Below are 23,588 nucleotides of genomic sequence, written 5' to 3' on the forward strand. Positions count from 1 at the left end.
ACATTCCTGCATGATTAAACTTGGTTCATTGTTAGTCATCTTAAAAATGTGACTTGGGTCTTACTTTCTTTTAAATGTTGTCAGTGGAATACTGTAGGCTTCTGCTGTTTTCTTTCAGCGAATTCAAGGTCGAAAAGCCAGCCTGGAGGAAATACAGCTTGTTCATTCTGAACATCACTCACTGTTGTATGGCACCAACCCCCTGGATGGACAGAAGCTGGACCCCAGGACACTCCTAGGTCTGTACAGGTCTCCATTCTACTGAGAACTGCACATTCCAGCACTATCATTAGTCAGTGCTGTTGTCAGTTCAAAATACTTGGCAAGCAGTGTTATAAAAAATCAGCTTTTCCAACAGCATTGCTCTGTGGAATGAGTTGTTTACAATAAAAGTCAATGTAGATTAAGAAAATCTAGCATTAGAAAAAATGACAATGCAAGTTCCATGATGTTTACTTTTATATTAACTTTCTTATTTGAATAGAATTTTGTTCACTATGTTTTAGCCTACAGGGATGGATGCATTGTTGAGTTTGTTTGCTTACATTTTTAAACTAAAAGAAAAAAAGGTTTTCACATTCTTTATGCAAGTTTATCTTCACCTTTCCAATTCTTTTGTGTTTTTAGTTCTTTTTTTTTTCTATGACCTTAACAAACGAAGGGCATGGTACCAACTTACTTTAAGTTAAAACTCCTTATTACTATGCCTAGAACACTGCATTTTACAGTAAGATTACATTTTTTAAAAAGTTTATTATTTTTTGAGTAATCTCTATACCCAGTGTGGGGCTCACACTCAGAACCCCAAGATCAAGAGTTGCATGCTCTTCCAACTGAGCCAGCCAGGCACCCTGCATTTTAAATCTTGGTATAATGTGTCTGATGCATGCCTTAACTATGGAATTAAATAGTAAAGTAGATGGCAGAAGTAGAAAACTGATAAATATAATTTTTAATTAGTATATAATTTTTCAAACATTTGCCATCAGATTTTAAAGTAAAATTTACATTGCAGAGCTTTACATAACTTTATATCAGTGATAGAAATAACAGATTTAAGAAAACAGTTTGTAACAAAACCATATTTTAGCTGAAGCAATTCATTATATTAAATTCATTAATATTTTATAATGGAATAACAATATGCAACATGGCAACGCATGCCATAAGGATCATGTTTTAAGTATTTTAACTCAAAGGGCATTTTAGGGCTTTTTCTTGTCCCTTTCAAATAAACCTATTGTGTCAGATCCAAAGTATTGAACTCTTTCACCTAATTCAATACTATTTCTAAATGGATTAACTGGTCCTAAACAGTTCAAAAAGAAATATATGGGAGTTCCTGGGTGGCTCAGTGGGTTAAGCATCCAAATCTTGGTTTTGGCTCAGGTCATGATCTGAGGCTGGTGAGATTAAGCCCCCTGTTGGGCTCTTTGTTCAACATGAATGAAGCCTGCTCGAGATTCTTTCCTTCTCCTTCTACCCCTCCCCGACCTTGTGTGCCCACTCACTCTCTCAAATAAATAAATAAGTAATCTTTAAAAAAAACCCACAAAAGCACAGTTGATAATTTTAGAGTTAGCTTTAGATACACTAAGGAGTTCCATAGGCACCTCTTAGGGATCAGTGCAGCAACTTTAGTATTGTGCACAGGCTATGTGATTAAAGATAAACATGGATGTTGCATTGTTAGATACTGATTTTAAGCACTAAATTCAACTCTTTTGGGGGAAATTTTATTTATTTATCAGAGAGCATGCACATGAGTGGTGAGAGGAGGGGGGCAGAGGGAGAGGAAGAAGCAGGCCTCCTCACTGAGCAGGGAACCTAAGTGAGGCTGCATCGCAGGACCTTGGGATCATGACCTGAGCTGAAAGCAGACACTTGAATGACTGAACTACCCAGGTGCACCTAAATTCAACTTTCATAACACCTTTGAACTACATCAGTTTCTCTTATGAATCCAGAAACTTAGCTGGTTTTCCTTAATTCAAATTTTAATTTTATTTTTTAATTTTAATTTCAAAATTTTTCTTCTTTGAAGAAAATTTGAATTTTTGTGGCTTTGTACTTATATCTAAAAGACCAGATTAAAAAAAATAATAATAAAAAAAATAAATAAAAGACCAGATTGAAGCTCGCATGTGTAAATATATAGAAATTTATAATCATCAAGATATTTTCCCTTTCTTTATCCCTTTCTTTCACTTCCATACTTCCTTTTTTACCTCAGTCCCTCCCAGTACAGATGTGGGCAGTGATTGGTACCTGTCATTGTGCACACACATTTAATTGAAATTCATTCAACTGTATGATTTTCTGAGTTAAAATGATATTACAGTTTTTGATAGTTAAGTCCTGGAGTTAGAGGGAAGGATTTAAATAAAGGTCCATTATGACCAGGCCTATCAGTCTTTGTATTTTAAAAGACATTGATAATTTATAAAATGATTAGTTTTGAAAATAGGTGCCATTTATCTCCTTAAATACTCTAGACTCTGTAAGGTGACACTTTAAATACATGTTCTCCAGTCATTTCTGGTGCACGGTTTTTCTTTACATTAATATTCCTGTCATTCTTACTACCAGTTACCATTATCTTGTGGCTAGCCAGATATGAATCCATGGATAAGGTAATATAGCATTATTAAAAAATAAACCCAATCAATTCAGTGAATTAAAAATTTTTTACACATTACTAAATTTAAATTATTGATTATTAGGCTGTTTTGTATTATTATAAACATTATTAAAAATTCTTAAGCAGATTATTTATTTTACTTATTCTCTTAGAGTTTAATAATTTTTTAAAAGTACTTTAAATTTGCTTTATTACATTGCAATATTACCTTTAATCCCTTTTTACTGGTTGTGGAATGAAGAATTCAGACATTAAAATATTATTATGTATTTTAATTTCATATGTGACCAATACATCCTTGCAAAATATTTAAGAATACAGAAATATCTTTGTTATGAGCAACAACTTAAGAAAACTTTGCTTTTCTCAAAGCTGTCCATAAATTTTCTCATGTATTTTTTACTGATGTCATTATTCCAGTTTCAACATTTTTCCAAGGTTTCCATATTTTTTCTGTTGATTTCTCATCTTTTTTCCCCTCATCCTTATATGTAATGAGATGTCTTTTTTTTTAAGGTTTTATTTATTTATTCATGAGAGACACAGAGAGAGAGAGGCAGAGACATAGGGAGAGGGAGAAGCAGGCTCCCTTTAGGGAGCCTGATGCAGGATTCAATCCCAGGACACCAGGATCATGCCCTGAGCTGAAGGCAGCCTCTCAACCACTGAGCCACCCAGGCACCCCAAGATGTCTTATTTTTTCATTTGCGATTCCATTTGTTTTATCATTTCCCATCCATTAGCATTGCATTTTAACTCAACCCAAACAATTTATTATTCACAAAATAAATGTTTTTTGACAACAAAATCTAGATAGATTTTACTGACATGACATGTGAAGTTTGCCACAAACCTATTTTCAATTTTCATCATTATTTGTTTCATTGATCAGCAATACAACAAATAAATTGGGATAGAAATGACCATTGCTTTTTCCTTTAATTACTTTGCAGGGAGGTTTAGGAGTGAATATTTTTGTTTTCTCTATTAAATGTGGTAGATAATGTAGAAAATTAAAATGCAGGTAAAAATGATTAAAAATTCCATGAAATATCAATTCTAAGAGACAGATGCAAGCAAGAATTTGGTATATATTTTAAAGAGGATATATTTCTATTTGTATTATATAGATTTCCCAAAAGGGTTATCCTTTCTATAGTGTTTTCTGATTTGTTTGTTTAAAAATGTAGATTTTGAAGAAGCTTATAGTAAACTTTGTCTTAGTTATATCTGAAGGAGAAATTAAGAATAAGTCTGTGTATTTAAATAGATGTTTTAATATTTAAAACATTTAAAAAATAACTGCTTTTCAAAAACTTGTGGCTTAACACATCACTTTAGAGTGATAACTCAGAATAGCTGAGTTATCTTAAGTAAAGTATATATAAAAAAAAGACGTGATATGGTAAATGATTGTAGGGAAGCTAAAAAAACTTTTGAGACTCAAATTTCATAGGTATGTGTTTGTTCATGTAAGGCAATAGAATCTACACGTAGTATCATTTACTTTGAGCTCTTACCTGTATAAAATTTGATTAATTTTCTTCTAAGTCAAATGATAAATACTATGTGACATATTACATGTTAATAAACACTCAAATTTTAAAAATCATGATTGTATTCCCAATTGATAATTTTTTTTTATATCTTCTTAATGTGTAGGTGACACCTCTCAAAAGATTTTTTCTTCACTACCTTGTGGTGGACTTGGGGTAAGTGTGAGTTTTTTTACTGCTTTTAAATAACATAAATTGTCAAAAATATCTCCTTTGATTTATCTGTTCAGGCTGTTTCTCAGTAAAACTTATCCTAGACTTCAGGATTAGCTACATAATTTATAGGACTCAATTCCCAATGAAAACGCAGATCCCCATGCTCAAAATTTATTAAGAAATTCAAGATGGTGACACAATGAATTAATCCAAGTGTGGGACTCTTCTTACTCTAGGGTTCTGTGTGATTGCACAGATAACATGTCCATAAGCTAGTTTTGCTAGACTTATGTAGCTGAAGAAAAGGTAACGCAAGAGGTTTAACAGTTTTGCAGCAGAATTCAGTACTCAGTAGAGTCACACTGAGTATGCAAGTACATTGTATTCCTGATGAAAATAGCATAAACTTCACAAAGTGCTTTGCATTGTGGCACGTTTTGTTTGTGAACCCCTGGGGCCATTTTTGTCTTCAGTAATTAACAAAGCCTTTTTTGACCCAGGATATTTATACCACATTTCAAAGACAAATTTGTTTGAATCCACTGACATATGAAGAAAAATGTCTACATTTTTGTGGATGATTAGAACACATCCTTTAGCCTGCAATTTATTTAAAGTTAACTGTTACCAGTAACAAATTGTCATCCTATAGAACTAAGTGCTAAGTCATGTTAGGAGAGCATAATTCTAGGTCAGGTTTCAAGGACCGAGGAATTTAAGTCAATTAGGCCTCTTGGATATTGAAGGGAAAGAACTGTGGGTATCATATTTTAGGCAGTATTTTGCTATAACTGAATTCTATACAGGGAAATCCCATATATTTTAAGTTAATTCTACCATTTTGGTGATTCTAGATTTCACAAGAATAATCTTTCTATCCCTTCACCTATGATTTTGCCCTCTCTAGAAATAAGGATGACAACTACAACAGTCAATACCTGCTTGGATTTTAGTTTGCTAACACATAACTGAGGTTTATAACAGCTTTGTGAAATACTTATTGTATATATTTTTTTAATTTTATTTAATCATGAGAGACACAGAGAGAGAGAGAGAGGCAGAGACACAGGCAGAAAGAGAAGCAGACTCCATGCAGGGAGCCTGATGAGAGACTCAATCCCTGGTCTCCAGGATCACAAATTGAGCCAAAGGCAGACACTCAACCACTGAGCCACCCAGGTGCCCCTGTGAAATAGTTATTATTATTAATACCCTTTTGCAGATGAGAAACTGGAAGGCTCAGAGAAATTATATTTTCCTGAAGTCACATAGTAAAGGGTAAAAGGCTAAAAGTATGAGGTTGATGTTCATGTCTATGTATAGGAGTTCTAAAAGAGCTCATTAGGTTCTTCCATGGTTTTTATCTTCACAATCCCTAGAGCCTCACAGTACAGCAGTGTGGCTGGTATAGTGCCTATGTTTCTACCCCCACCCTCCCCCCTTGTCTCATGAATAAATAAATAAAATCTTTAAAAAAATAAAATAGGTTTCATTGGCTTTTGTACTTATTTTCTAACATCTCAAGTGCTCCTTTTAAGAGAATGACTGATTACATGCAAATGAAGCAAAGAATGAAACAAAGCTAATGGCTACTTAGAGGATACAATGATGGGGAGGAAATCAAAACTGTGAAAAGAGAGATGATCATCAAATTTCCACTCCTTTACACTTAATTCATGACCCAGAGCTGAAATGAGGACAACTCCCTAGGATCCACCTCCCAAGTCTGACTTGGGTTGTGCCTATGCAACACTTTTCCTTGAACACAAAGTACCTCTATTCAACAGCTCTAAACTCATACCACAGTAACTTCTTATTCTTTAGCTAGAACTACTCTAGTAGTAGCAAGCAGTAGCAGGAGGTAGAAGATTGGATTAATCTGACTTTAGTGCTGGAGAAGACTGGAGAGAGGTACTTGTGTTTATTAGATTGGCCTCTGGGTCTTTTAATGGTCTTCTGGTGGTGTTAATATAGGTCCAAATGAGTGTGAACATGTGTGTCCTGCATGTGTGTGCACACACAAGCTTGTCCTTGTTGCTAGTCTAGAGAACTAGTTTGATTTGGCCTTTTTTTTTTTTTTCCTCCAGAAACCAAGTTGTGTTCTAAGGCATTCAGAAACCTCTTGCCCATCATATCTTGGGTTTTGATACAAGTCCTAAGAGAAACTCTGAATACTCTGGATTTGTACCAGTCAAAATTTTTACCTTTGGGATAGTTCTAGACATATTAACTATACAAAGATATCCAATATGAACTGAGAGTGGTCCAACTTCACAGCAGGGATACTCCAGAGAGCTTAGAAAACACTAAAATTGCTCTTGTTGTTAAGGCACTCTTCCAGTTCACATTATCTAAGATGGACACACTGATTTAAATTCCAAAATACTTGATGCTCCCCAATTATTAAAGTAAACTCTAGTCCTAGAATATATACCTTGCTACTAGGGGGCTTTAATATATACCTACTGAAGGCTGATAGATTGACTGGTTTTTGTGTTTTGTTTTGTTTTTTAGATTGGTTTTTGAGGAGACTATCTGGGACATTATGAAATCTGAAAATCCCTACTTCTTATTAAATTTTTACCTAAAATTGCATATGATAGTTTTTAAATTACAGTATAGATAATATATAGTATTATAGTCTTAGGTGTACAATATAGCAATTCAACAATTATAAATATGACCCAGTACTCATCATGATAAGTATATACTCTTTGCCTATGACTATTTGAGAGTAGTTAGTTAAATTGCTCAACGGGCAATTGGTACTTCAGGTGTTTTAAAGTATGTTTTCCAGAATAGCATTTTGAGCAACAATCTCAAGGGTTTTTAATTCCTTTCTGTTTGGTTCTCATTTTCTTAGTTACTATGGCATGACTCACTTTTCATTAGTGTGTGATTACACTACATGAAAATGCATCAATTGCAGAGAGTATTTTACCAAATACCAGGACTTGGTTATCATCTAATGAAATAGATAATTAAGGGATTCTGGAAATAAAAGCCAGTGTAGGACCACTTCACTCCTAAGGGTATATCACTAAAAATAGTGATCATTTTTCTGGCCATCTGACCTGCTGCTGTGTGAAGAAATCTTGAAATCATTTCTCAGCTTTATTTTTCCCTCTTCACTTGATAGGCCACAAAAAAAAAACCCACAAAAGCAAGGACGAGCAGGCTTTTATGATAATGTCGTCATCAGCTCCCAGCTTCAAACACTTCTGCGGCTTTTGAGTTGTCATTTATAACTTGGAACTGAATCGACCCATAATTCCCCTGATACACTTAGAGAAATTGATAACAGACTCTGCACTTCTTTTATGGCTTGGAGGAGGCAACTCCAATCACATCACTATTGGCAGGCAATATTATTTTTTGACATGGTTGTAAAAGTATAAAGGAGCTTATGGCATTTGTTTAGATGAGGAATGGGCTCTCAAGCTGTGCTGGGGTTTACAGGACCAGATTAGTGAGAAGCAAAGGGAATATGATGTTTGCAAACAGGATATGATTTTATATATAAGTTTGGGTTTCATGCTCTGTTCCCTGGGGAAAGCCCTGCAGACAGCAGAGAATTCCACTTTTATCCTACAACAGACAAGCTCCTGGTGCCAAAAGGCAGAAAAATAAACGTGGTCAATGGGCAGTGTCAGACCCTTAATTGGAGGAGGAGGAGCTGTGGAAGAAGCAGAACAATTCCCTAAGAGGAATGAGGAATTGCTGAGCATGGGTAGAATCTAGGCCCGCCTAACTGGTCAAAGATGTGCCAAAAATGAGGCTCTGTGAGGTTTAATCAAGGCACCTTCTCCAGCAGCAACTCAGTCAATCTGTGAACATGAAGCTGGCTTTTTATTACAAACTTTTACTCTGCCCATATTCTATCTGATTACTCCTAAATCTGACACACTGTGGAGGTTAGAGATGTCATTTTTGTGATTTGGAGTGGGGGAGATGGGGAGAAAGATTAGGTGGTTGTGGGAAGGAAATTTAAGGCTCATTTCAATTGCCCTAAGGTTTTCAGCAGACATTTCAGTTATGTACTAACTATACTCACTGTACTAGAGGCAGGGTTGGATGAAATGTCTCAAATTTTCTTTCATTCTGTCGGATTTAAAATGTAAGCTCTCCCCTCTGATTTATAAAATTTACATAGATATATATAAATATTATATATGTACATACATTTATTGTCTGCCATTTTGTCTTTTTATTATTTTACCCATTTATTACATTACGTTGGGTCTTCCCCAGTAACAGTAAAAAAAAGGGTTCTAGTGGCAAGTCTTTTAAAGGACCTCACTGACTTTCTGTATTATAATATCAGGAAATGATTTATGACCAAACCTATGGATATATAGTTAAATTCAGTGTAACAGAAATATTTGATTAATATAATTTTCTCCTATTTAGAGTTGTCTTCTTTGAAATACAATAATTTAGAAAGCATAACATATGCCATCATATGTAGAATGAAGGGCAGGCAGGAAAAATAAGACTTTTTTGCCAGTGATTAGATAAGGTGCAGGAATGCAAAGACTAATAAGGCCACTTTTCTCAGTTGCTCATAGCCTATTCATGGACTGATGTGGACAAATGTGCTAAAGGAACACAGAAGAGGGAGCTTCCAGAACAAAAAAGAAAGAAGAGCGATGTGGGGGCTATTCAAGTAGCCATAAGCTAAATAAATTTTCAAGTATAATTAGGAATGAACATACTTGTATGAGTTTGTGGGTGGGGGGTATGGGGAGGTATGTCCAGGAATCAAGTGTTTAGGCTATAATAACACACCATATTTTTAACAATTGCACTAAGCTATTGCTGATTAGTAAGGGATTTTTTTCCCTAAAGCAACAACAACAAAACCTAATGTTTATGCCAAAATTTGTATGTTTTTGAAGTTTTTATATTAAGTCAGGAACCCTCCCTTCCTTTAATTATAAGTATATGTATTATGTGCTATTCCCATCCAGTTATCCTAAGCAAGCACAATGCCTGGTGTTACATCTGCAGAAAGAGGTGGGGTAGCATCTATTTTTTCCATGCAGTAATCAGGATAATGTTGATTTTCTTTGTATTAATGCTCAGCTCAAACCTGGCTTGTAATCAGTGCTTCATTTCCTCCACTGTTGTTATCAGAGGTGCTTCACAGCCCTCTTCCCTCCAGCACAGTGAGGATCTGCTATGATTTGGATCGATCTTTTCCCCATCTCCCTATCCTATTTGGATTTACATTAATTTTAAACTGGATGCAAGTAATACTAGCAGGAACACCCCATAAGCACCTGGAAAAAGTAAAATTGATAAGCTGCTCTGATGAAATTGTTTCAGAATTTTGGTTCATGTTGTGGGTTCTACAAAAAGATCATGTTGCCCCAGATGTGGAAAATAAAGTACAAAATATTATGCAAACTAGGAAATTCCTTCTAAGTAACAAGGGAAGTTTCCAATATTGCTAATTATATATACTCAATAATAGTTGCAGGGAAGTAGATAATACTCCCCACAGAGATAAACATATATACATTACTCTATGTTTACTGCAAAATGTAAAAGTGTATATAATCTTTAAGTGTCTGATGTTTATTGCAGGGAAGAGGACAATTAGAAATGAAAACCTTAACTTCCTCCTTAATTCAGTTAGCTGTAGCATCTCATTTGTGATTAAATTCTTTTATTGCTTTGACTTTATGGCTACGCACCACAGGATTAATTTTGAAATTCCATTTTCATTTTCTTATTTAAAGTATACATGAATATAACAAAGCTATTAAAATTCTTCTGTTGTCAACATGGGATATTTTAAAAATGCCATCATTAAAGCTTTACACATGTGTTTTTTACATTCTCAGGACTACAACACCTATAAAAACTGTATGAGCAACACTGTCAACCAAAATAATATCAATAGCAGAGAAGAAGAAAACATATCCATTTCTGGAATTTCTTGTTCTATAATTTTTCTCTGGTCTATAATTCAGTTTCTCTAAAGAAATTGAAACTTAGACTCCCCATTGCTAAAGATAAATGGATTTGATGAACATTAAGCTTTGAATTCAAGAAATTTATAGTTCTATGAAACAAAAACTCTGAGAAACTAAAACACACTTGAATAAATTTGAATATACAATCATCTACTGATTGCCACTTCTGTTAAAAAAACATAAGGCCTGAGTTTAGATGAACATTTAGAGTTGACAAAGGAAATGAGACTACTTAGAAAAAAGGAATCTTTGGTCAATTTCTGTTTTGTGCGGCTTGGAATACAGCTAAATCCTTGCCCATCTCACCTTTTCATTTTGTTGTAAAAAAACTGTATTAATATTTTCATTTGTCATATTTCTACCTTGGATAGTTCCTGATCAAGATATTCATCTCTATAACAAACTAGTAACCAATACAGAATATTGCTACAATATTGTTAGATTTGTCTTTGTTAAATATTTTGATGGAAAGTTTAGTAAAGCATAATTTCTAAATTCTCATATTGTAACATTTTCTTTCAAAACCCAAGATTAAAATAAATTAGTGTACTGAATGCTTGAGCCATAGCAAGCAGTTCATGGCAGATTCCCTAGGACTTAATCATATCGAATTCCTGGGTGGTACCCACAGCTCCTGACTCCTAAGCAAGCACCATCATTATTACTGTACAATGTCTTACTTTAAGATGTAAAATTAAGGACTTGAAAGACTAAGCAATGACTTAACAACAACGCATACACTGAATCATATTTTTTAATGAAGACTATAAAATCTACTGTATTTGAGAATACTATGCATCCAAAATCATTTGGTTAATTGTTACCATAGTAACAAAATTTTTAAATTTATTTATTTTTTCATGAGAGAGAGTGAGAGAGAGAGAAAGAGATTGGCAGAAACAGGCAGAGGGAGAAGCAGGTTCCCTATGGGGAGCCTGATGTGAGACTCTACCCCAAGACCCCAGGATCACACCCTGAGCTAAAGGCAGATGCTCAACCACTGAGCCACCCAGGCGTCACTCATCCTATGCCATTTAGAAGTGTCACCATTTCGAAGAAATAAAAGACAAGGCCTGAAAGTAGTGAAATTCTTTGCTACTAGAGATTACTTTTTTCTTAACCTATTGCCTCTCCTTTAGATATGTCAACATTATTCATTCAATTATTAAATAAATAAGTATTGAGAGGTTCCTATGTGCTAAGTACGGAGCAACTCTGGCCGCATATTCTATTAAATTTTTATTTTCTTTTCAGTTCTCATTCATATCCCTTGTTATGCTTACCACTTGTACTCTGTATTAACCTTTCTCCATTTCTATTCATAAAACTTTAGTGAGAGACACCTGGGAGTCCATGGTGATATGGACTGTAAGAAAAAATATTTGACCTCTTCATTGAATAAGATCCAAAGTAATTTTTCTAATGAAATATTTGTACAGCACAGCCTTCCTTCCTTAGCTTTTTTTTGACAGAGGCATCAAATCTTCATTTTGAGAACTAGTAAGTGAGTGCACTATCCCTCATTAGCTCACTGTTCTACTAAAAGCAAGTATGAAGAAGTCAAACAGCCAATACTAATTGGCTTTAGACTTAATATACTCACAGCTCCTGGAAACTACCATAACTTGGGGCAGAATCCATTCACTCATTTATTCAGTTGTTTACACAATAAATATTTATTGAGTGCTTATTATAAGCCAGGAACAATAAATCCAGCAATGAGAAAAACAGAAAAAAAAATTCTATCCTGGTGGAACATATATTCTTGTGGAGAAGACAGATAAACAAATATGCATTAGTTCAAGTATGTGTGTGTAATGATGAATGTTATGCAGAAAAGAAAGCAAGGAGGGAAGATGGTATGGAATTTGGGGACAGAACTGATGGTTAATGAGAAATGTTACCTTTTGGAGCTAAGCATTGATAAGTAAGGGATGACCTGGGAGTCCTGGTTTCTTTGGTGACTAACTTGAAGGATAACAGGGGATGCCAGAGTAGGCTTGTCAAGATTGCTCACAGTTCTGGATCTCCACCTTCACTTCTGCCTATGAGGATATAACCATCTTAGGGTAGGGTTGTTTTATTTAGAACACAGAAAATTCCTGGCCTCTTTTTTGACTACTGGATTGAGGTGTAGTAGATTTAGTCATACCCTGATATCCTGAAATCTCTCTTAAGGTATGATGTTGGAGGTCTGGAGGAGCTTGAGATGGGGTCACAGTTATCCAATCTGTGGTTGGGAGACATCTGGGTAGCTTTAGATCTTAGTATTATATGCTTTGGGCTTCCCAGTAACTGGGAACACTATTTGGACAGCTTCCTATATAAATTGTGCAGCTGCAAATTAGATGCAATACTCTAATACCTGCCCATTTTCAAGTATATTGAAAATACCCTAACATTTACATTATATTTCTCGTGGTTTTTCATGTGCATTTTAGCTGCTTCTTTAGTAGACACTATTATATTGTGGTCTCACTTGTCTTTAGCTCATCCCTGCTGATTTATATCTGATCTGCTAGATTGAGGGTAACTGATTTATTGATCCTATTAGGTTAGTGCATGAAACGAAGTTAGATTACTTTTCTCTTTGTTCATAACCAATTGTATATTATGCTTATACAGCACAAGAATCACAAACTTTGGAGTCTGAAATCCAGGGCTATGTTTTTCTATTAACTTTCTGTTTGTGATGCTCAGAATCTTTGTTATTAAATGGACTGAATAAAAAAATTTCAGCTGTCATATAGGGCTATAGTCTAAACATCTAACTAAGTAAAATTATAACCCTTAACTTTGACTCAGAGGTTTGACTTAATGAAGGAATGATTTAATAGGTGAGATGCTCTGGCCTCTGCAGTGCCAGAGAACCCTTTAAAACATACTTATTGATTCTCACAGAATTGGACTAATACAGTCTCACATCAGAGAGTAGCTTCCAATGATACCTACCTCATGCAGCTTCCAATGATAACCTACCTTATGTCTTTTAATCCTCATAGCCTTCCCAGAAGTCTTGTCACTAAAGGTAGAACTGAGGCTTCTGACTCCATGGAAAAGGAAACAGGCTGAGAAAAGGGAGTAACGTGTTCAAGTCACACAAGTAGTAGGTGGTGAAATCAATAGTTCCTGATTCCCAAGCTTTTAACCACAGTACTATGCACATACAACTCACCATAATGTCAGCCTCATAGGATTATCAACACTCATTTCCCAAATGAAAATATTCCTATCCATAAGAATGCACAATTGTTTCTTTTGCCAAGAGCATTCTCTTTATTGTAATTCCTATGAAGTATTAAATCCATTCATTCAGACATCATTAATTTGAGGTAAAAAATTATGAACCTCTACAGAGCATTTTAATTTGAACTAGAACAGTGAAAAATCCTTGCTTTTGGACCAAAACTACTTTTGGAAAAGTTAGAGAAAATCTCATTGCACACACCTACTGAGCCAGAGTTAATTTTATTAAGCTGTCTTGGTAGGAACACGGCTCTATCGTGCACTGTCTAGTGATTACAAGGATTTGCACATTGTAAAATATCCTTTCCACAGTATGTTCATCAGATTAAATGAAGTAGTAGGGAAATACTAAGGTGTATTACTGGGCTATATCTCTAATCAATCTTGTTAGGACTGATGAGCAGATTACTGTAAATAACAACAGTAAGGACTCTTAGATTCCTTGATTGACCACATAACCTACAGGAATTCATATATTGCAAAGCCTTGAGTCTGCCAACGTCTTAAGAATCTTAGAATCTTAAAATGTAGCAATTTGCAAAAACAAATATGGTTCTGTACTTATCACTGGCACATAAATAGTAAAGGGATATTTTTCTGAAGACGAAGAGGACTAAAAATTGTACATGCAAGGTCAGTAGGGCTGCCAGAAAACAGTTGATCATACTGGAAGGGGGTTTGTGGTAGAGCATTAATGTACATGGCATGCCCCTTGTCTCTTCCAGCTGCCGCATTAATAGTTCACGCCTTCTTTCCATATGGAGTATCAGTCACAGTATTCATTCATCATATCCATGGTTTTACTTGGAATCTGAAGATCCTCCCTATAGCCACTTTATTTCTTTTTCATCTCACCATGACTAAAGAAGCTAAGGTGTGGGCATTATAACCTACAAGTGATCCCAAGAGAATGGGCTGTCATTCATGTGTTCCTCCCAGTGTTGAACAAAAGAGAGAAAGCATGTGGGTTCACCCACCCATTGTCATCATAAATCCATCCCAGCTCCATTTCAAAAGTCTCAGGATTTCAGAACATCTAACATGAAATGAATATATACATTTAAAGAACTGGCATGTTGTATCACATGGGAGAAAAGAGAACACCCTGCAGAGCTAACCAAAGAATACAGTAAAGAATACCATAGGTCCTCAGCCCAGAAATATGATGCTCAATATTAGCCTATGGAAGGAAAAAGTGACAGTCATTTAGAGTTATAGAGGGCTTTCAAGAGTTTTTGAAGTATTGCTACCTAAATAACACCAGAACTGTCCCTGACTGCTTTTATGATTTTAGGGGTTATGTACTTCTGCCAAGACCTACAGTCAGAAAAATCAGCAATGCAAACTCTTTTAACAATTACTTGGCTTATCTGAGCCTCAATTTGTTTGTTTTTTTTGTTTTTTGTTTTTGTTTGTTTGTTTTTTAGAGCATGTGCATGTGTGCATGAGTCCAGGGAGGGGTAGAAGGAGAGGGAGGGAGAGAGAATCTTGAGCAGGCTTCACAGTGAGTGCAGAGCCCAGCATGGGGCTCAGTTTTACAACCCTGAGATCATGACCTGAGCTGAAATCAAGAGTTGAACACTTAACCGACTGAGCCATCCAGGTGCCCCTTTTTGTCTTTAACAATCAGGCCTCTCTCTCATCGCATTATTGTGAGGATCAAATGTGATGATCAGTGGCAACTGTGTGTAGAGAATGGATACTACTCCAATCTGATGGGTGGCCTTAATTAGGTCTTGCTTTGCAGAAAATAAATAAACTGCTACCTTAAGTGTGTGATTTAAAAACATCTTCAAAGCTCTAATACCTTCAGGTCGCATCTGACATACAACTAATGTTTTCCCATTAGAATCATGTCACTTCAGGGGGACTAGTAAGGGGAGAGCAAAGATTGTTTTTAGAAGCCCTTGTGATGAGGCACATGGGCAGAAAAACTTGATTTAGTAATTAGAACATTTGAATTCAATTCTCCGCATTGTCACTGCTTCAAAAGTATTTCTCTAACTCTTAAAATATAGATTCTGATTCAATAGAACTGGATGGGGTCTGAGAGTCTATATTCCTTTGAACACACATGTGATGTCAATATTGCTGATCCATGGACCACACTTTGAGTGACAAGATCCTGTGTGACTACAGATGGACAAATCATTTAATTAATTCTCTCTCTCTCTAAAATGAATAAATAACTCTTAAAAAAATATTTGGAGGGATAGCTTGTCTCCTTTGGGCAAATAGTTAATAAGACATGGGAGTTTCTATGAGAAGCAGGGGTGAACCATGAAAACAGAGGTCTGGGGCACCCCAGATGTTGCTGGTTGTCAAGCCAGAGAAAGGAGACACATAATTCTAGCAAATGAAAGCTATAAATCTAGGTGTGGTGCTAACTGAAAAAGAAGTATTCTTCATGAAATTATTGATGTAATGCAGGACTTGAATAGGTAAGGGATTTTCACATTTTAGATTTTTTAGCCACAGTCAAACCCTGTCAAGAAATATATTACATAGAATTAATTTTTTTCGTTCATTGACTGATTCATATTTATTAAAGATCTATTATGTGTCAGACCCTGAAGATATAGACACCCAGAGTCCTGCACTCACAGCACTTAACAATAGCTCTCATTATATATCATTAAGGAAAGATCTATAGAACACACAATACAGAAAGTCTTTTTTAAGTTCATATCTGTATTTGATCAGCTTGCCATAAAAAGATACCACTGGCTAACATTTTTAAATAACAAAGTATTGCTTACTAGCAGCTATATAAATATAAGGTAATCCTAAACAATACCTCAATTACTCCATGAAGTCAAAATTGATGGCTTTCCAAGCTTCACAGTCATCGTGCATTTGGAACATCATATAATTAGCCTATTCTGCAAAGAAATCCAGAGAGAAAAGAAATAAACACATACAAAACAAAAACATCTACTTATAAAACCTGATTAACTTTTTAAATAATCACTCCCCCTTTCTGAGATGCTAATGCCTAGGGTAGAAAAATATGCTCCTTTATCCTATTCCTGATGGTAATGAAGATTTGGTCAACTGCATGTTTTAAAAATATATATATTTTCCCATAGTTCTAGAGACTGGAAATTAAAGTTGCAGGCAGGATTGGTTTCACCTGAGGCCTCTCTCCTTGGTTTGCAGATGGCAACTTGTTCGTGTCCTCACCTTGCTTTTTCTCTGTGTGTAAACATCACTGGTGTCTCTTCCTCTACTTACAAGGACACCAGTCACACTACCTCTTTAAAGTCACTATCTAAAAATATGGTCACATTGGGGTTAGATCTTTATCATTTGAATTGGGGGGAGGCACAATTCCATCCAGAACAATATCTATATCTAGGGTTGACTTTGATTGGAATTCCAGTTCTGTGTCTTTATCAACAGAGTAACCATTCAAGTTACTTAACCTCTCTAAAGAGACTTCCTCTTTTATAAAAGTGACTAATAGTGCCTTTATTAGACTATCATGAGGAATAAATTAGGTAATGTTTCTGAAATGTTTAACACAGTGCTGGCACTTTTTTGGTGCTTCAATCTGTCTGCTACATCTTTCATTAGATACTGACCAGAGATATTTACTTTGTGCTTCCTTTGGGTAATAAATTTGACTTTATTATCTCTTTCACTGCATCTACTGACATGCTAGGCTTCTCTCTCTCTCTGAATCTTTCCTACTCCTACCTCTACTTTCACTCTTCCTGGAAAGGAAATAAGTACTGGAATCTTCAGCTCTAACCCTAAAAGTAGAGGCTTGAGGATTGAAAACCTTCTCAAATACCTCTCAATTGGTAAAAGGTAATTATCCTATTTCCTAAAACAAAAAAGAAATTTGGCTTGCAGATGCCATTATACATACTATATAGAGCTTAAAACAGAATAAGCTCTGTAGAAAAATTAAAACTAAAGTTTCTCAGAAATTAAATCAAGCTGATATGATTCCAGTGACTTAAAAATATTAGGTAATTTCTAAGTTACCAAATCAAGATACTGTCTGCAGAAATAGCTGATCCACAATGGATGATTCATTTAAATGATATACTTTACCTGATGTAATGCAAAAGTTAAAAAGTACTTAATTTCTTTCATAGTTTTAATTTTTATACAGCGTGCCTAAAGTGGTACAGAATCAGTACTGTGATGAAAACCTGTTTCTTTGTTGAGTCTGGTATCTCACAGGAGGTTTCTATGGGCATCTGATCATTATTTAAGCTTAAACTCAATTATTCAGAAATGCCCCGTGGCCCAAGCAGCAGCATAGCATAGCAGCAGCTGCTTACTAAACTGCTTAATGTTGGCTGAGGAGTTTCAGTTCCCAACTTTCAGGGTGAAATATCCAAGGCATCCGTGGAAGAATCATGTACCACATTAACCATGCACAGTGCATATGAAACCTGTTCTGTTAATGGGCAAACTAGTATTATATTTAACTCTGGGAATATTTCCGAGAAGAATCAACAAGCTGCATTTAGATTTTACAGAGGAGACTGTGCCTAAAAATTCCTTTTCTTCTAAGTCATTCTCCTTCCCTTTTAAATACTTTCACATCCACTTTCAGTACAGGTAGCTTAATTTCTATCATGTGCGGCTTTTCAGAGCATTAGCTTTGTTTCGGGTGCCAATGATTGAGCTATGCTGGATGTGCTTGGAAAAGGCCGACATTCATTCAGGAAACTCCAGTTGAACTAGATCCATATGCAGCTAGAAGAAAAAGTAGCTTTCTGATTAGAAGTAGTTTTTGGCTTCCAGCATTATCACAGATGATTTTTGTTTTTGATGTGTGGCTGAATAGAAAGTAATTTTGGAACCAAAACTCTGGAATATTTTTTTCCTTAGTAAACTTTTACTGAGAGCTTACTGCTCTCACTGTCGTATTGCACTTGGTTAAGCACTTTGAATGCATTGACTAATACTAATAATAATCCTCTGAGGAAAGCTGTGTCATATCTATTTTTATTTAGAGCATGGTTAATAAACTTGCCCAGGTTTGAAAAATTTGTAAGTGGAAATGGTAGTTTTCAAGGTCTCTCACTCAAATTCTAATGTCAGCCAGATAGATAAGGTGGTATTACACTAAACATTGATAAAATCATTGCCAAAGCTACCACCAAAAGAGTTTTGGAAAAAGGTGGAGAAGTCCAAACATTGGCTCATTGAAAAGTCTGTTAAAAAAGCTTATCAGAAAACCTGACAATTTCTCCAAATTCTGGGGTTTATAAAGGCCTCCAGGTATAAACTATTACTGGAATTATTAGGCAGATTATTAGTAGTCATTTCCTCTTGGTGTACAACATACCTTGTTCAGGGTAATTTATTAATAAAACTAACACGGGGCTCCTGGGTGACTCATTTGGTTAACATCCAACTCTTGGTTTCCGCTCAGGCCATGATGTCAAGAGTGGAAAGATCTAGCCCTGTGTCAGGTTTGCACTGAACAGGGTGTCTGCTTGAGATTCTTTCTCTTCCTTGTCCTCCCTGTCTCTTTCTCCCTCACCTCCTGTGTGCGTGCTCTCTCTCTCAAATAAGTAAAATCTAAAAAAAAAGAAAAAAAAAAAGAGGTCATTATTCTTAAAAAAAAAAAAGATTTATCTATTTGTTTTAGAGAGAGAGCATGGGCATGTACACACATGTGCAAGTTGAGGGAGGAGCAGAGGGAGAGGGAGAGAGAAAATCTCTGGTAGACTCCCTGCTGACTGTGAGCCTGATGTGGGACTTGATCCAATGATTCTGAGATCATGACCTAAGCTGAAATCAAATGTCAGTGGCTCAACCGACTGAGCCATTTAGGAACCCCACCTAACAAACACTTCTAATTTTACCTCCAGCTTCCCTTTTTTTTCTGTCTCTTTTACCCAAATAGAGTTCTATCTGTGTACAATTTGGAAGGAAAGTCCTTTCTCTATGAAATCAATGCTCCTCAAATTATTATGTGGTAAAGGACAAGATTTTGTTTGATTACTTTTTTTTTAAATTTTTATTTATTTATGATAGTCACAGAGAGAGAGAGAGAGAGAGAGAGAGAGAGAGGCAGAGACACAGGCAGAGGGAGAACAGGCTCCATGCACCGGGAGCCTGATGTGGGATTCGATCCTGGGTCTCCAGGATCACGCCCTGGGCCAAAGGCAGGCGCCAAACCGCTGCGCCACCCAGGGATCCCTGATTACTTTTTATTTCTTGTCATAGAGCAATGCTTTCCATAAAATGCAATAAAAAAGAATTACTAAAAATGAGATACAAAAAACATACACAATAAAAACTCATTCTTATTGGATTGAACAGATATAAAATTATTCTAAAAAATTGCTATAGAAGTTGCTAAATGCTTCCTTTTGTTTATCTTACTGTAGACTGAGACCCTCACAGTGCCATGAACCACACTTTGAGTAGCAATATTGTAGACCAGTGTTTTTTACTGATTGAATTTAAATTTGCCATCTTGTTAGTTGTTTTATATTTACATCTGTTATTTGCTTGTTTGTTTTCTTTTTCTGCTTTCCTTTGGATTGAATATTTTTAAAAATTATATCTTTTATTTCCACTATTAACTTATTAGTTTTATATCTATATTTTTAGTAGTTTCTCTAGCATTTATACTTAATAATATATTTCAAAGTCAGCCTTCAGGTACTATTACACTACTTCATATGTAATATGAAAATCCTAAGCAGTTTATTTGTGGTCCTCTCCTTCCATTCTATGTATTTTGTTGTGATACATCAATTTTTACATGTGCCATAAACCCCTCAGTATATTTTTTAATATTTTTGCTTTAATCAGTGTTTTAAGGAAATAGAAATAAGGAAAAAGTTCTCTTTTATATGCATGTCTTCATTATTATCATTTTTAGCACTCTTCATTTCCTCTATGATTTTCTTTACCATGTTTTTTTTTTTTTTAAATTTTTATTTATTTATGATAGTTACAGAGAGAGAGAGGGAGGCAGAGACACAGGTAGAGGGAGAAGCAGGCTCCATGCACCGGGAGCCCGATGTGGGATTCGATCCTGGGTCTCCAGGATCGCGCCCTGGGCCAAAGGCAGGCGCCAAACCGCTGCGCCACCCAGGGATCCCTCTTTACCATGTTTTTAAAATATTTTATTTATTTGTTCATGAGAGACACAGGGAAGAGGCAGAGACATAGGCAGAGGGAGAAGCAGGCTCTAGAGGAACTGGATCCCAGGACTCCGGGACCACGTGCTGAGCTGAAGGCAGCCACTCAACCGCTGAGCCTCCCAGGAGTCCGTCTTTGCCATTTTTTGTGACTCAAGTCTGATGGAAGAATAATACCTCAGCAGTTATTTTTCTGAACAATCTTTATTTTGCCCTTTAAAAGTATTTTTTGAAGATATTTTTGTTAGTATCGAATTCTGATTGACATTTTTTTCCTTTAAAAACTTTGAAGACATCACTCCTTTATGTTCTGGCTTAAGTAGTTTCTGCTAAGAAATCAGTCAAAATTCCTGTCATAGTTCAGTATTGTACGCAATGTATCTTTTCTCTGGCTGCCTTCAATATTTTATTTTTACTTTTTTATTTTTTAGCAGTTTGAATGTGATGCACCTAGGTGTGGTTTTGTCTGCTATTATAATTGAATTGATGGCATTTTTTTTTCTACTTATGGTCTGAATCTTTTGGATCTGTGGTTTCACTATTTTGAGAAGTTGTCAGTCATTCTGCTTTATTTTTTCTTTCCCCCTTCCAAGAATCCAGTTACACCTGCATTAGACAATTCAGTTACTTGCCTGCCTTATGACCTTAGCTTGGAACCTTTCCCCAACAGTTAACTAATTATTTATTCAGCATTTTTTAATTAGGATAGATGTGTCAGAAATATGAGGCTACATTTTTAAATGCATGTAGGCATTACTGCAATTGATAAGTTTCAAATCAATTTTAAAACATTGCTGAATTAATTATAATTTTCACCACTATGAATTTTCTCAAGTAGCAAATTTTAATAGTGCAATGAAACTTTTTGTAGTGCTGTGAATATTTATAACATTTACTTGAAATGTTAACCTGAGCATCCTTGCTTTAGTCTTATCCTTAGGCAAAGCTAGACTCCTTTATAAACATATCCCACCCCCCCCCCCCCCCCCCCAGGAATTAGGGTTGTTATACTCTCCAAGTGTTTCACACTAAGAAATCCTTAGACTTTTATCATTTTGCCCAAGAAATCAACCCAGCTAGTTTCTCTGATATACTTTTTTCCCCCATTTCCTCCTTTAGAATTTTCAAACTTTGTGTAGAAGTAAGTTACTCTAGGGACACCTGGATGGCTCAGTGGTTGAATGTCTGCCTTTGACTAAGTGATCCTGGGGTCCTGGGATCGAGTCCAGCATTGTGCTCCCCGTGGGGAGCCAGCTTCTTCCTCTGCCTCTGTGTCTGCCTCTCTCTCTGTGTCTGTCATGAATAAATAAATAAAATCTTAAAAAAAAAAGAAATAAGTTACCCTAGACAGCAAAAGTTATGCACTGATAGCCCAGGAGCCATATTTAGCACATAGATAAGTTTCTTTTAGCCTGGCTGGGGATTTTTTTTTAAAAGTGAATTCTTGGTGAAAGGGGAGGTAGGCGGGGGGTGAGGGTGACTGGGTGACAGGCACTCAGGTGGGCACTGGATGGGATGAGCACTTGGTGTTATTCTATATGTTGACAAATTGAACACCAATAAAAATAAATTTATTAAAAAATAAAATAAAAAGTGAATTCTTCTCAATATTTAAGATTGAAAAATCATACCAAGGGCCCTACCTTTCATTCACCTTGCATTACATTACATTATATTACATCTATATTAACAGTGTGACCTCTGGAGTCTTTTGAACATGTGGCTACTGCTTTAGACCTAGTTGTACCACTTCTGTATGTGAGTCTCTTTAAGCTAATTTTTTGTACCTTTTCCTGTTCATGGATCTATTTGTCTATGTAAAAGGGTCACTACGTACCCCTTAACACCAAAGAAATTCTTTATACTTTAGTTAATATTTAAAGTATTCCTGCTGCAGATCTGTTTAGGAAGGAGATTGCTATTATTATTGCTGTTTTTAAAACCATAAATTGCAAGAACAATATATATTATTCAGTGACAGAACTATTGGACAGTTAGCCTACTTAGAACTCTGATTATTTTGTGCACTGTGTGTTATCCATTTTAATGGAGTCATTCTCAGAGTAAGTAATTTTTTAAAAAAGGAAAAAACTATGAAAGACATAAGTGATTACTCTAAGGATTTTCACATACACAGAGGCTTCTGAATAAGGGGCAGGAGTAGCACTAAGGAAGCATCTTGATTTCTTGCAAAATCCTGACCATGGATTTTGGTCATTTTTATTCATGCTTCTAATTCACAGTGGAGTAAAGAAACTGTGAAAGCAATGGTGTTTGAAGTAACCCAGCTCTCAGATGCTCAGAATATTTTCAAAAGAATTGAACATTTGGAAGTGTGGGTATACTCACAAATGGCACTTAGATATCTCCACTAAACGAAATGAATCATAGCCACTCAAATGCAGCAGACTGTCCATTTACTCCCAGCCACATGTGCAGGGACAAACCCAACATTCTTATAAACAAGCATTTCTCAAGGACTTGATTTTAATAGTTAGAACTTGTCTCTTTCTTTCTTTCTTTTCTTTTTTGTATAAATGCCAATAATCACATGATGTCCTTGATCTTTTATTTTGCCACTGATATTATATAATTATCTCTTTTTTGAAATCATTAAAAGAAATTATCATCCCTTTCTTTCATGTATTAGGCTAAAATAAGTTGAGATTGAAGCAAAAGAATGGGTAGAACTGTGAAAGATTTTTCCTGGCTCTGTCACTACTATTTGTGAAACTGAAGAAACTGAAAAGGACAGAACAACCCTTTAATATAAATTTATATTAATGTTGATTTTATTCAGGATACAGAATTATTTGGATAAATTCAGGAAAAGAACAATGTTGATAAAAATCATTCTTGGTTGTATTCCAAAGAAAATGCAAGA

The 23,588-nt window shown here is 35.5% G+C and overlaps 1 protein-coding gene across 20 annotated transcripts in view; it reads left to right on the forward strand.

Annotated features, from left to right (window-relative positions):
* The window catches only part of HDAC9 (histone deacetylase 9), a 911,202-nt gene that overhangs the window by 658,384 nt on the left and 229,230 nt on the right, over window positions 1-23,588 (forward strand). For all 20 annotated transcript variants that reach the window (XM_038557033.1, XM_038557034.1, XM_038557035.1 and 17 more), the window contains 2 exons: window positions 119-239; window positions 4,304-4,353. In XM_038557033.1, coding sequence (XP_038412961.1) covers window positions 119-239; window positions 4,304-4,353 — 171 coding nt within the window. The remainder of the gene's footprint in view (window positions 1-118; window positions 240-4,303; window positions 4,354-23,588) is intronic.

Source organism: Canis lupus, chromosome 14, assembly GCF_011100685.1.
Source record: "Canis lupus familiaris isolate Mischka breed German Shepherd chromosome 14, alternate assembly UU_Cfam_GSD_1.0, whole genome shotgun sequence".
Lineage (NCBI taxonomy): Eukaryota > Metazoa > Chordata > Mammalia > Carnivora > Canidae > Canis > Canis lupus.